The 12,500-nt window shown below is 39.4% G+C and overlaps 1 protein-coding gene across 1 annotated transcript in view; it reads right to left on the bottom strand.

Annotated features, from left to right (window-relative positions):
* The window catches only part of LOC110154600 (transforming acidic coiled-coil-containing protein 1-like), a 30,370-nt gene extending 26,138 nt beyond the window's left edge, over positions 1–4,232 (bottom strand). The window contains 1 exon segment of the mRNA XM_055160241.1: positions 3,587–4,232. Coding sequence (XP_055016216.1) covers positions 3,587–3,726 — 140 coding nt within the window. The 5' untranslated portion in view covers positions 3,727–4,232.
* Between the last annotated feature and the right edge of the window lie 8,268 nt (positions 4,233–12,500).

The following is a 12,500-nucleotide window of genomic DNA, read 5'->3' as shown; positions in this document are numbered from 1 at the left end:
CATATACTACAAATACTACTGCATATACTACAAATACTACAAGTACTACTGCATATACTACAAATACTACAAGTACTACTGCATATACTACAAATACTACAAGTACTACTGCATACACTACAAATACTACAAGTACTACTGCATATACTACAAATACTACAAGTACTACTGCATATACTACAAATACTACAAGTACTACTGCATATACTACAAATACTACAAGTACTACTGCATATACTACTGCATACTACAAATATACTGCAAATACTACAAATACTACATATACTGCATATATACTACAAATACTACAAGTACTACTGCATATACTACAAGTACTATACTGCATATACTACAAATACTACAAAGTACTACTGCATATACTACAAGTACTACTGCATATACTTACAACAAATACTACAAGTACTACTGCATATACTACAAGTACTACTGCATATACTACAATACTACAAGTACTACTGCATACACTACAAATACTACAAGTACTACTGCATATACTACAAATACTACAAGTACTACTGCATATACTACAAGTACTACTGCATATACTACAAATACTACAAGACTGCATACTACTGCATATACTACAAATACTACAAGTACTACTGCATATACTACAAATACTACAAATACTACTGCATATACTACAAATACTACTGCATATACTACAAAATACTACAAGTACTACTGCATATACTACAAATACTACAAATACTACTGCATATACTACAAGTACTACTGCATATACTACAAATACTACTGCATATACTACAAATACTACAAGTACTACTGCATATACTACAAATACTACAAGTACTACTGCATATACTACAAATACTACAAGTACTACTGCATATACTACAAATACTACTGCATATACTACAAATACTACAAGTATTACTGCATATACTACAAGTACTACTGCATATACTACAAATACTACAAGTACTACTGCATATACTACAAGTACTACTGCATATACTACAAATACTACAAGTACTACTGCATATACTACAAACTACTACAAGTTACTACTGTACAATATACTGCTACAAAATACTACAAGTACTACTGCATACTACTACAAATACTACGTACTACTGCATATACAAATACTACAAGTACTACTGCATATACTACAAATACTACAAAGTACTACTGCATATACTACAAATACAAATACTACTGCATATACTACAATATACTACAAGTACTACTGCATATACTACAATACTACAAGTACTACTGCATATACTACTGCATATACTACAAGTACTACTGCATATACTACAAATACTACTGCATATACTACAATATACTACAAGTACTACTGCATATACTACAAATACTACAAGTACTACTGCATATACTACAAGTACTACTGCATATACTACAAATACTACAAGTACTACTGCATATACTACAAGTACTACTGCATATACTACAAATACTACTGCATATACTACAAATACTACAAGTACTACTGCATATACTACAAGTACTACTGCATATACTACAAATACTACAAGTACTACTGCATATACTACAAATACTACAAATACTACTGCATATACTACTACTGCAAATACTACTACAATATACTACAAATACTACAAGTACTACTGCATATATACTACAAATACTACTACTGCATACTACTACTGCAATATACTACAAAGTACTACTGCATATACTACAAAGTACTACTATACTACAAATACTATGCATATACTACAAATACTACAAGTACTACTGCATATACTACAATACTACTATACAAATACTACTGCAATATACTACAAATACTACTGCAATACTAAAAATACTACAAGTACTACTGCATATACTACAAATACTACAAGTACTACTGCATATACTACAAGTACTACTGCATATACTACAAATACTACTGCATATACTACAAATACTACAAGTACTACTGCATATACTACAAATACTACAAGTACTACTGCATATACTACAAATACTACAAGTACTACTGCATATACTACAAAGTACTACTGCATATACTACAAATACTACTGCATATACTACTACAAGTACTAAGTACTACTGCAAATACTACAAATACTACTACAATACTACTGCATATACTACAAGTACTACTGCATACTACAATACTACATAACTACAAATTACAAGTACTACTGCATATACTACAAATACTACAAGTACTACTGCATATACTACAAATACTACAAGTACTACTGCATATATACTACAATATACTACAAGTACTACTGCATAAGTACTACTGCATACTACTACATATACTACAAATACTACAAGTACTATACTGCATATACTACAAATACTACAAGTACTACTGCTACAAATACTACTACAAACTACAAATACAAATACTACTGCATATACTACAAATACTACTGCATATACTACAAGTACTACTGCATATACTACAAGTACTACTGCATATACTACAAGTACTACTGCATATACTACAAATACTACAAGTACTACTGCATATACTACAAATACTACAAGTACTACTGCATATACTAAAGTACTACTGCATATACTACAAATACTATAAGTACTACTGCATATACTACAAATACTACAAAAGCTACTCCAAATACTTTCTGATGTTTAAAAAGGCGGAGCTAAAGTCTGTGGCTCAAACTCTTAAAAAAAAAAAGAAGAAAAAATATTTTTTTCACATAATTCCCCCTCACCTGTGCCCAGATCACCTTTAGACCTGGTTTAGTCCTGGTTTAGACCTGGTTTAGTCCTGGTTTAGACCTGGTTTAGTCCTGGTTTAGTCCTGGTTTAGTCCTGGTTTAGACCTGGTTTAGTCCTGGTTTAGTCTGGTAGTCTGGTTTAGCTGTTTAGACTGGTTAGACCTGGTTTAGTCCTGGTTAGACCTGGTTTAGACCTGGTTTAGTCCTGGTTTAGTCCTGGTTTAGTCCTGGTTTAGACCTGGTTTAGTCCTGGTTTAGTCCTGGTTTAGACCTGGTTTAGTTAGACCTGGTTTAGTCCTGGTTTAGACCTGGTTTAGACCTGGTTTTAGACCTGGTTTAGTTCTGGTTTAGTCCTGGTTTAGTCCTGGTTTAGTCTGGTTTACCTGGTTTAGTCCTGGTTTAGTCCTGGTTTAGTCCTGGTTTAGTCCTGGTTTAGTCCTGGTTTAGACCTGGTTTAGTCCTGGTTTAGTCCTGGTTTAGTTCCTCAGTGACACGTGAAACAAAAACAAGTCCAGGTGTTTTGTTTTTTTGGTTTTTTTTGAGGAGGAACATCAGAACATCAGAACGTGACTCGAAGTTCTCCCGGGTCAGTTGTTCTCTGTTCTGTGTTGTTGTTCTTAAACTGTAGTTTTTAAAATGTCTAATAATGACGTCATAACCAGAACATCATCACGTGGAGGACGTTTCTTTTTTTATTATTTTGGGCACAGATCCTCACGTGCGCGTCTCGCATCGCTCTGTCCTGGTTCTGTCCTGGTTCTGGTGGTTCTGTCGGTGGGTTCTGTTGTTGGTTCCGGTGTGTTCCGGTGTGTTCCGGTGTGGGTTCCGGTGGGTTCGGTACTCACTCGTCTCTCTCCTCCGCGGTGTCGGTTCTTCTCCCCCCGGGCTCCGTCTCATCCTCCGCGCCGCCTCCGTCCTCCTCGTCCGCGCCGCGCACCGCCGTCCACGTCCACTTGGCCCAGGACACGGGGGACAACCACGACATGTCTGACCCGGTCCGGCCCGGTTCCGCTCGGCTCGGCTCGGTTCTTCTCCTGCTCGTGTCCGCGGTTATTTCATGGTGCGTGCGCCTCCTCCGCGTTTCCGGAGCGAACTGTTCAAAATGTCCTCGTCCGTTTCTTCTTCCTCTTCTTCTTCTTCTTCCTCCTCCGAGTCACTGAGAAGCTCCCGGACCCGCGCCGCGCTCTGGTCCTCTGGTCCTGACCCGGTGCTGAGTCCTCGGGCACGGATCAGCTGGAGTCCAAAAAAAAAAAAAAAAAAAAAAAAACCAAACCAAAAACCTCCACGGAGCCTCCCTGCGCCGGACCGAACCACCGCGGAGCCCGGGGGGGGGAGGCGGGACCAAACCACAAACACAACCCCCCCGCAGAGGAATGGTTCCGTCCAACGTGTCAGAGGAATTTATACAAACGACAAGAACATTTAGAACAACAACAGAACATTTAGAACAATAACAGAACATTTAGAACAATAACAGAACATTTAGAACAATAACAGAACATTTAGAACAATAACAGAACATTTAGAACAACAACAGAACATTTAGAACAATAACAGAACATTTAGAACAACAGAACCTTTAGAACAATAACAGAACATTTAGAACAATAACAGAACATTTAGAACAATAACAGAACATTTAGAACAACAACAGAACATTTAGAACAATAACAGAACATTTAGAACCAATAACAGAACATTTAGAACAGAACATTTTAGAACAATAACATTTTTAGAACAATAACAGAACATTTAGAACAATAAACTTTAGAACAATACAAGAACATTAGAACAATAACAGAACATTTAGGAACAAAAAACATTTAGAAAAACAGAAACAGAACATAACAGAACATTTAGAACAATAACAGAACATTTAGAACCAACAGAACATTTAGAACAATAACAGAACATTTAGAACAATAACAGAACATTTAGAACAACAACAGAACATTTAGAACAATAACAGAACATTTAGAACCAACCAATAACAGAACATTTAGAACAATAACAAACATTAGAACAATATCAACCATTTATCTCCAAAGAACATATAAACAACAGTATAGAACCAACAGAGACCGAGATGACCCAGAGTTTGAGTTTGAGGTTCGATTTCTTGCTGAAAGGCTTTCGTCACACTTGTATAATCACAACCATCGCCTAACTGCCCGGCGTTACTCAGGCAGGAATACCGCACAGATCACACTGCAATACAGATAATCTGTTTCGTCGCCTGACGAGAACTAGAACTGACTCCTGCGCATTCCGCCGATAATCTATCCAACGGTCTCGTCTTTTAGCCTACCTATTACCTCACGACATCATGTGCTCGTCACACTTGTGTAGTAAGCACATGGTCCCTGTGCTTTTTGAATTCCTGGTTTTTAGTTCTGGTTTTAGTCCCTGGTTTAGTTTCTGGTTTAGTTGCTGCGTTTTAGCTCCTGGTTTTAGACCTGGTTTCAGTTCCTGGTTTAGTCCTGCGTTTAGTTTCTGGTTAGATCCTGGTTTAGACCTCGGTTAGACCTGGTTAGTTCTGGTTATCCTGGTAGTTCCTGGTTTAGACCTTGGTTTATTCTTGGTTAGTTCTTGGTTTTAGTCCTGGTGACTTTCTCTACTCCATCGGTTCTCTCCAGACTGTCTTACGACCTTGGCTTTTCACGCTTTCGGTTTCTTAACTGGGTTTTTAGTTTCTGGTTTAGTCCGTGGTTAGTCCTGGTTTAGCCTGGTTAGTCTGAGCTCTGTTCTAGCCTCGTCCTGTACTGGTTCTCGTCTAGGCATCACAGTGCACGACTTCTCATGGTGCTCCTTCCTGAAGCTCAGTCATCGATCTTCTATCGTCTGTGTTTTAGACTGGTTCTAGACCCTGGATGTTAGTTTCCTCGGTTAGACCCTGGCATCTTTAGAACCCTTGGCACTACGCTCCTGCTGTTCTAGTCCCTGGTGTTCAGTCGTTGGTTTTACGACTCTTGTGGTTTGTTTATAGTCTTGGTCGTTAGTTCATGGCTTTCAGAGCTATAGCCTTAGTCTCCTAGTCTCCTTCTCGTCCCTGGGTTTTAGTTACACAACTCGGATCGAACCGCGTGTTCTTAGACCCTGGTTTAGTTCTGGGTTTTAGACCTGGTTTAGCTACCTGGTTTTAGTTTCTGGTTTAGACCTGTGGTCTTTTAGTTCTGGTTTAGACCTGGTTTTAGTCCTGGTTCAGTCCTGGCTTTAGTTCTGTTTTCAGTCCTGGTTAGTTCTGGTTTAGTTCTGGTTTTGTCCTGGTTAGACTCTGGTTTTAGTTCTGGGTTTTTAAGTTCTGGTTTAGGACCTGGTTTAGTCCTGGTTAGTTTCTGGTTCTAGACCTTGGTTTTATTCTGGTTTTACGACCTGGTTCCGGTTTAGACCTGGTTTTTAGACCTGGGTTTAGTCACTGTTTTAGACCTTGTTTAGTCCTCTGGTTAGTTCTCCGGTTTAGTCCTGGTTTAGTCTTGGTTTAGGAACCTGGCTTTAGAGTCCTGTTTAGTCCGGTTTAGACCTGTGTTAGACAACTGGTTTAGTTCTGGTTAGTTTTTTGGTTTATCCTGGTTAGTCCTGGTTTAATCCTGGTTTTGTCTGGTTTCAGTCCTGGTTTAGACCGTTAGTTCTGGTTTAGTTCTGGGTTTAGTCCTGGTTTAGCCCTGGTTTAGTCTGGTAGTCCTGGTATAGTCTGGTCTACGACCTGATGTTTTAGACCTGGTGTTTGTTCTGGTTTAGTTCTGGTAGTCCTGGTTTAGTCCTGGTTTAGTCTGTTGACCTGGTTTATAGTCCTTCGGTTTTTATCCTGGGTTAGTCCTGGTTTTAGACTGGGTTAGACCTGGTTTAGTTCTGTTTAGTTTCTTGGTTAGTCCTGTTAGTCCTGGTTTGTCCTGGTTTAGTCCTGTTTTAAGACCTTGGTTTTATCTGTTTAGGACCTTGTTTAGTTCTGTTAGTTCTGCGTTCTTTAGTCCTGGTTTAGTCCTGGTTTAGTTCCTGGTTTGAGTCCTGGTTTAGTCCTGGTTTTAACTTGGTTAGCACTGGTTTTAGGTTCTGGTTTATAGTTCTGGTTTAGTCCTGTTTTTAGTCCTCGTGTTTAGTCACCTGGTTGTAGTCCTCTGGTCTAGACCCTGGTCTAGACTGACGTTCTGGTTTCTAGTTCTGTTTAAGTCCTGTTTCTAGTCCTGTCTCTATGTCCTGCGTTTCCAGTTCCTTGGTTTCTAAGTCCTGGTTCTCAACCTGGTTGCTAGACCTTGGTTGTTCGTTACATCGGTTTTATCACACTGGTTTGAGTCTTCTGGTTTAGTCCTGGTTTAGTCCTGGTTTAGTTTCTGGTTTAGTCCTGGTTTTAGTCCTGGGTTTAGTCCTGTTTAGTTCTGGTTTAGTCCTGTGGTTTAGACCTTGGTTTAGGTCCTGGTTAGACCTGGGTTTAGACCTGGTTAACCTGGTTAGCCTGGGTTTTAGTCCTTGGTCTCAGTTCTGGTTTTAGCTCCACGTGGTTTCATATCTCTGGCGTTACTTCTCTAGATCCTTTTTGGTCTTACGACCTGGTTAGTACCCTGTCGTTTAGTCCCTTGGTTTAGTCCTGGTTCTCAGTTAACTCGGGTTTTAGTCCTGGTTTTTAGTCCTGCGTTGTTAACGGAACTTTTGGTTTCTCAGACCCTGTGATTAGTCCTTGGTCTCGTCTGCGTTATCAAGTCCGCTGTTTAGTCCTGGTTCCTAGTCCCTGGTTTAGAATTGCCTCGGTTTCTCCCACGTCAATCTGGTTTAGTCTGGTTTAGCGTTCCTCCACTGCGTTTGAAGTGCTCTGCTTAGTTTCTTACTGGGCGCTTCTTTAGTCGCTGTGTTCGCTAATCCTGTTGTTCTAACTCTGTCGTTTAGTCCTTGGTTTAGACCTGTTTATAGACGGCTAACGGTTCTAGTCCTGGTTTTGTCTTTATCGGGCCTTTTATAGTCTCTCGCTTTTACAGATCACTCTCTGCATTATTTTACTGGCGCAATTTGAGTTCCTTGGGCCTTTTTAGTTTCTGGCTTTAGTTTTCTGGTATTCCTGGTTGTCCTGGTTTTAGTCCTGGTTTAGTTCTGGTGTTTAGTCCTGGTATCCTGGGTTTAGACCTGGTTTGAGACCTGATTGAGCGTCGTGGTTTAGTCCTGGTTTTTAGTCCCTGGTTTAGTCCTTGCGTTTAGTCTCTGGTTTTATAGTTCTGGTCTTTTGATGTTCCTGGTTCTTATTCTGGTTCATTCTGGTTTTAGTAACCTGGTATTAGTTCTGGGTTTAGACTCGGGATTTCTAGTCTAACCTGGAGTGTTTTCTTTTAGTCACTGGCTGATTAGTCTGGTTCTAGTCCTGGTTAGTCCTGGCTTTATCCTGGCTTTAGTCTGGTTATAGTTCTCGTTCTATCCTGGATCCTTAGTTCTCTACTTATCGGTTTGACGTTCTTGGTTTTCTCTAGTTCGTCTAGTTTGCAGTAGCTTTCTGGTTGATATGTCCTGGTTCTTCGTTATGGTCTGCTGTTTTCGTCTGTATACGTAGTCTTCAAGTGTTCCATCCGTGTTTCAGACTCGGGCGGACGGTGGGAGGAGCCTGCCGAGTGTTTTTGGAAGCCTCCATTTAAAAATACTTTAAAAACACAAAATACCACAACGACCAGACCAGCGAGACGGAAGCATCGACCGGAAGAAGAAGGGAAGAAGAAGAAGAAGAAGAAGAAGGCGAAGAAAGAAGACAGAAGAGGAAGACAAGAAGAAGAAGAAGAAGAGGAAGAAGAAGAAGAAAGAAGAAAGAGGCAAGCACAGTCAAGCAAGAAACCAAGCAAGAAGTAAGAAGAAAGAAGAAGAAGAAGAAGAAAGGAAGCAGGAAGAAGAAGAAAGAAGAAGAAGAAGCAAGCACAGGCAAGAAAGAAGAAAGAAGAGAAAAAGAAGAAAAAGAAGAAGAAGAAGAAAGAAGAACAAGAAGAAAGAAGTAGGAAGAAGAATGAAAGAAGAAGAAAGAAAAGAAGGCACAGAAAAAGACCAAAGAGAAGAATAAGAGGAAAGAAGAAGAAGAAAGAAGAGGAAGAAGAAGAAAAGAGAAGAAGAAGAAGAAGAAGAGGAAGAAGAAGAAATAAGCAAGAAGAAGAGGAAGGAAGAAGAAGAAGAAGAGGAAGAACTGAAGCAAAAGAAGAAGAAAGAGGAAGAATGAACGACAAGAAGAAGAAGAAGAGGTGAGAAGAAGAAAAGGAGAATAAGAAAGAAGAAATAGGAAGAGAAGAAGAAGAAACAGGGGGCGAAGAAGAAGAAGAGAAGAAGGCACAGACAAGAAGAAGAAGAAGAAGAAAGAAACGAAAAGAAGAAGAAGAAGTAAGGAAGAAGAGAAGAAGAAGAAAAGGAAGAAGAAGAAGAAAGAAGAAGAAAGAAGAAGAAGAAAGAGAAAGAAGAAGAAGAAGAGGAAGAAAGAAGAAGAAAGAGGAAAGAAGAAAAGAGAAAAAGAAGAAGAGATAAGCGCCACAGAAGCGCATCAATGCTAAAGCGTAACGAAGAATGAAAAAAAGAAGAAGAAGAAGAAGCAGGGAAGAAGAAAGAGAAGAAGAAGAGGTAAGAAGAAGACAAGTAAGAAGACAGAAGAGAAGGAGGAGAAAAAGAAGAGAATACGAAGCAAGAAGGCCAGCAGTACAGAAGAAGAAGAAGAAGAGAGGAGATCACAAAGATCCCAAGTGAACAGATAAAGAAGCCTTAGTAAAGAAAGATATGATGAAGAAGAAGACAGAAGAAGAGGAAGAAGAAGAAGAAGAAGAAAGAGGAAGAAGAAGAAGAAGAAGAAGAGATCGGGAAAGAAGAAAGAAAAGAGAAGAAAGAGAAGAAGGAAAAGAAGAGGAAGAAGAAAAGAGAAGAAGAAGAGGAAGAAAGAAGAAGAAGAAGAAGCAAGAAGAAGAAGAGAAGAAGAAGAGAAGAAGAAGAAGAGGTAAGAAGAAGAGAAGAAAGAAGAAAGAATAAGCTTACACAGAAAGAAGCAGGTAGTCAGAAAGCACACACTACATGGATCTTGCACAAAAGAGCAAGTTACGAACACGATCGTACGCACACATAAGAGAACGAATGCAGACGTCGACAGCGACAGGAAGAAGGGGAAGGAAAAAGAAGACAGAAGAGGGAAGAAGAAGAAGAAGAAGAGGAAGAAAAAAAGAAGAGAAGAGGAAAGAAGAAGAGGAAGAAGAAGAAGAAGAAGAGGAGAAGAAGAAGAAGAAGTAGAAGAGGAAAGAAGAGAAGAAGAGAAGGAGGAAGAAGAAAGAAAAAGAAGAAGAAGCAGGAAAGGAAGGAAGGAAGAGAAAAAGAGGAAGAAGAATGAAGAAGAAGTGGAAGAAGAGGGAAGAAGAAGAAAGAAGAAAGAAAGAAGAAGAAAAAAGAAAAAAGAAGAAGAAGAAGAAGAAGAAGAAGAAGAAGAAGAAGAAGAAGAAAGAAGAAAGAAGAGGAAGAAGAAGAAGAGGAAAAGAAGAGAAGAAGAAGAAAAAAGAAGAAAGAGAAGAAGAAGAAGAAGAAGAAAAGAAGAAGAAGAAAGAAGAAGAAGAAGAAGAAGAAGAAGAAGAAGAGGAGAAGAGAAGAAGAAGAAGAGGAAAGAAGAAAGGAAGAAGAAGAAGAAGAGGAAGAAGAGGAAGAAAAGAGAAGAAGAGAAGAAGAAGAAGGAAGAGAAAGAAGAAGAAGAAGAAGAAGAAGAAGAAGGAAGAAAGAAAAAGGAAGAAGAAGAGAGGAGAAGAAGAAGAAAGAAGAAGAAGAAGAGAAGAAGAAGAAGAAGAAGAAGAAAAGAAGAAGAAGAAGAGGAAGAAGAAGAGAAGAAGAAGAAGAAGAAGAAAGAAGAGAAGAAAGAAGAAGGAAGAAGAAGAAGAAGAAGAAGAGGAAGAAGAAGAAGAAGAAGAAGAAGAAGAAGAAGAAAGAAGAAGAAGAAGAAGAAGAAGAAGAAAGAAAAAGAAGAAGGAAGAAGAAGAAGAAGAAGAAGAAGAAGAAGAAGAAGAAGAAGAAGAAGAAAGAAGAAGAAAGAAGAAGAAGAAGAAGAAGAAGAAGAAGAAGAAGAAGAAGAAGAAGAAGAAGAAGAAGAGAAGAAGAAGAAGAAGAAGAAGAAGAAGAAGAAGAAGAAGAAGAAAGAAGGAAAAGAAGAAAGAAGAAGAAGAAGAAGAAGGAAGAAGAAGAAGGAAGAAAGAAGAAGAAGAAGAAGAAGAAGGAGAAGAAGAAGAAGAAGAAGAAGAAGAAGAAGAAGAAGAAGAAGAAGAAGAGAAGAAGAAGAAGAAGAAGAAGAAGAAGAAAGAAGAAGAAGAAGAAGAAGAAGAAGAAGAAGAAGAAGAAGAAGAAGAAGAAGAGAGAAGAAGAGAAGAAGAAGAAGAAGAAGAGAGAAGAAGAAGAAGAAGAAGAAGAAGAAGAAGAAGAAGAAGAAGAAGAAGAAGAAGAAAGAAGAAGGAAGAAGAAGAGGAGGAGGAGAGTGAAAAACAGAAGAACTGTGACTCCAGCAAAGTTCAAGTCTCAGTGGAGTTGAGTTTGTGAGTTGAGTTTGTGAATCAGAATCAGAATCAGAATCAGAATCAGAATTTATTTGTCATTTCAGTGTAAAAAATACACAGAAATGAGACGCTGCTCAGGTCCACAGCAGCACAGATGAGAAGAAGAAGAAATAGTTCAAGTCCAGTCTTTAAAAACACAAAGCTCCACCCGCCCCTCGTTTTCTAAAGTGTGTTCCAAGTCGGTGCTGTTTTGTAGGGAGCATTATTGTCTGATGTGTCTCTCGGCATCAGGGTAAAAACTGTTCTGTGGTCTGGTGGTCCTGGCCTGCAGGTAAAAAGTCTGGTGCTGCTGCTGCTCAGTCATGTTGGAGGTGAGGATGTTCTCCACCTCACACCTGGAAAAGACCTTCAGGACAGAGGGACACACACCTGCTTTTTTGAGGCGCCTGAGGAAGTGAAGGCGTCGGTGTCCCTTAAAAGAAATCCTGCGACAGTCCTTTTTCAAATGTTGTTCATGTGTGACTCCACCTTCCTCCTCCACAGCCTCAGTAGAAACACCTCCTCCTCCTCCTCCTCTTTACTCTAGAGTCACACTTGTTTACATCCAGTGCTCGTTCAGAATCACTGTTGAAGTTTCCTATTTTAGCGACCGACACATCAGTTTTTAGACTCTTCGTCTGCTTCAGTCGCACCATCGCTGGAAAGAATCTCCAAGAATCACCTCAGTTTGTCTTTGCTCTTTCCCCCTTCTTCTCTTCTTCTTTCATCGACCTCAAAAACAGACTTTCTTTTGCGGTGAACTGGTCGTCGATTCTCGTCCGACATCGCGACAAACGTTGGGCGAAATGCGAGGAAGCGACAGTTTTAAAAAGCCTCTAAAAACTGCTGCATAAACCACATAATCCCCAGGCAGTTACACTAGAAACGTAGGGAGTTTGATTGACAACCCAACAGCCAATAGAAAATGAGGCAGCCTCGTTTTCTATTGGCTGATGTTTATCTGGCCTCAACACGTCCACAGTTGACAGATTTTCATTCTTTTTTTTTTGGTCATCATAATTACAAGGCTTCTGCGTCTCTGTAATGGTATTTTAAACTTTCACAGACAATTTGAAACTAAAAAAAATCCTCCATACAAACTTTAAGACAGGAAACAATCTCCACTGCACAGAGGAGCAGAGACGTTACGTTTCCTGCAGAAATCCACAGTCTTCTGCTTTGTTTTCTTTAGACTGATGCACAGATTGTTGGTTTTGCAGCTGCAGCGGACAGACCTCCCTCCTGTAACTGGACTCAT

Source organism: Boleophthalmus pectinirostris, unplaced genomic scaffold, assembly GCF_026225935.1.
Source record: "Boleophthalmus pectinirostris isolate CB_2022bp ecotype Guang Dong unplaced genomic scaffold, ASM2622593v1 HiC_scaffold_3, whole genome shotgun sequence".
Classification (NCBI taxonomy): Eukaryota; Metazoa; Chordata; class Actinopteri; order Gobiiformes; family Gobiidae; genus Boleophthalmus; species Boleophthalmus pectinirostris.
The sequence above is the reverse complement of the archived record's forward strand: the minus strand, read 5'-3'. Positions and strand labels throughout refer to the sequence as shown.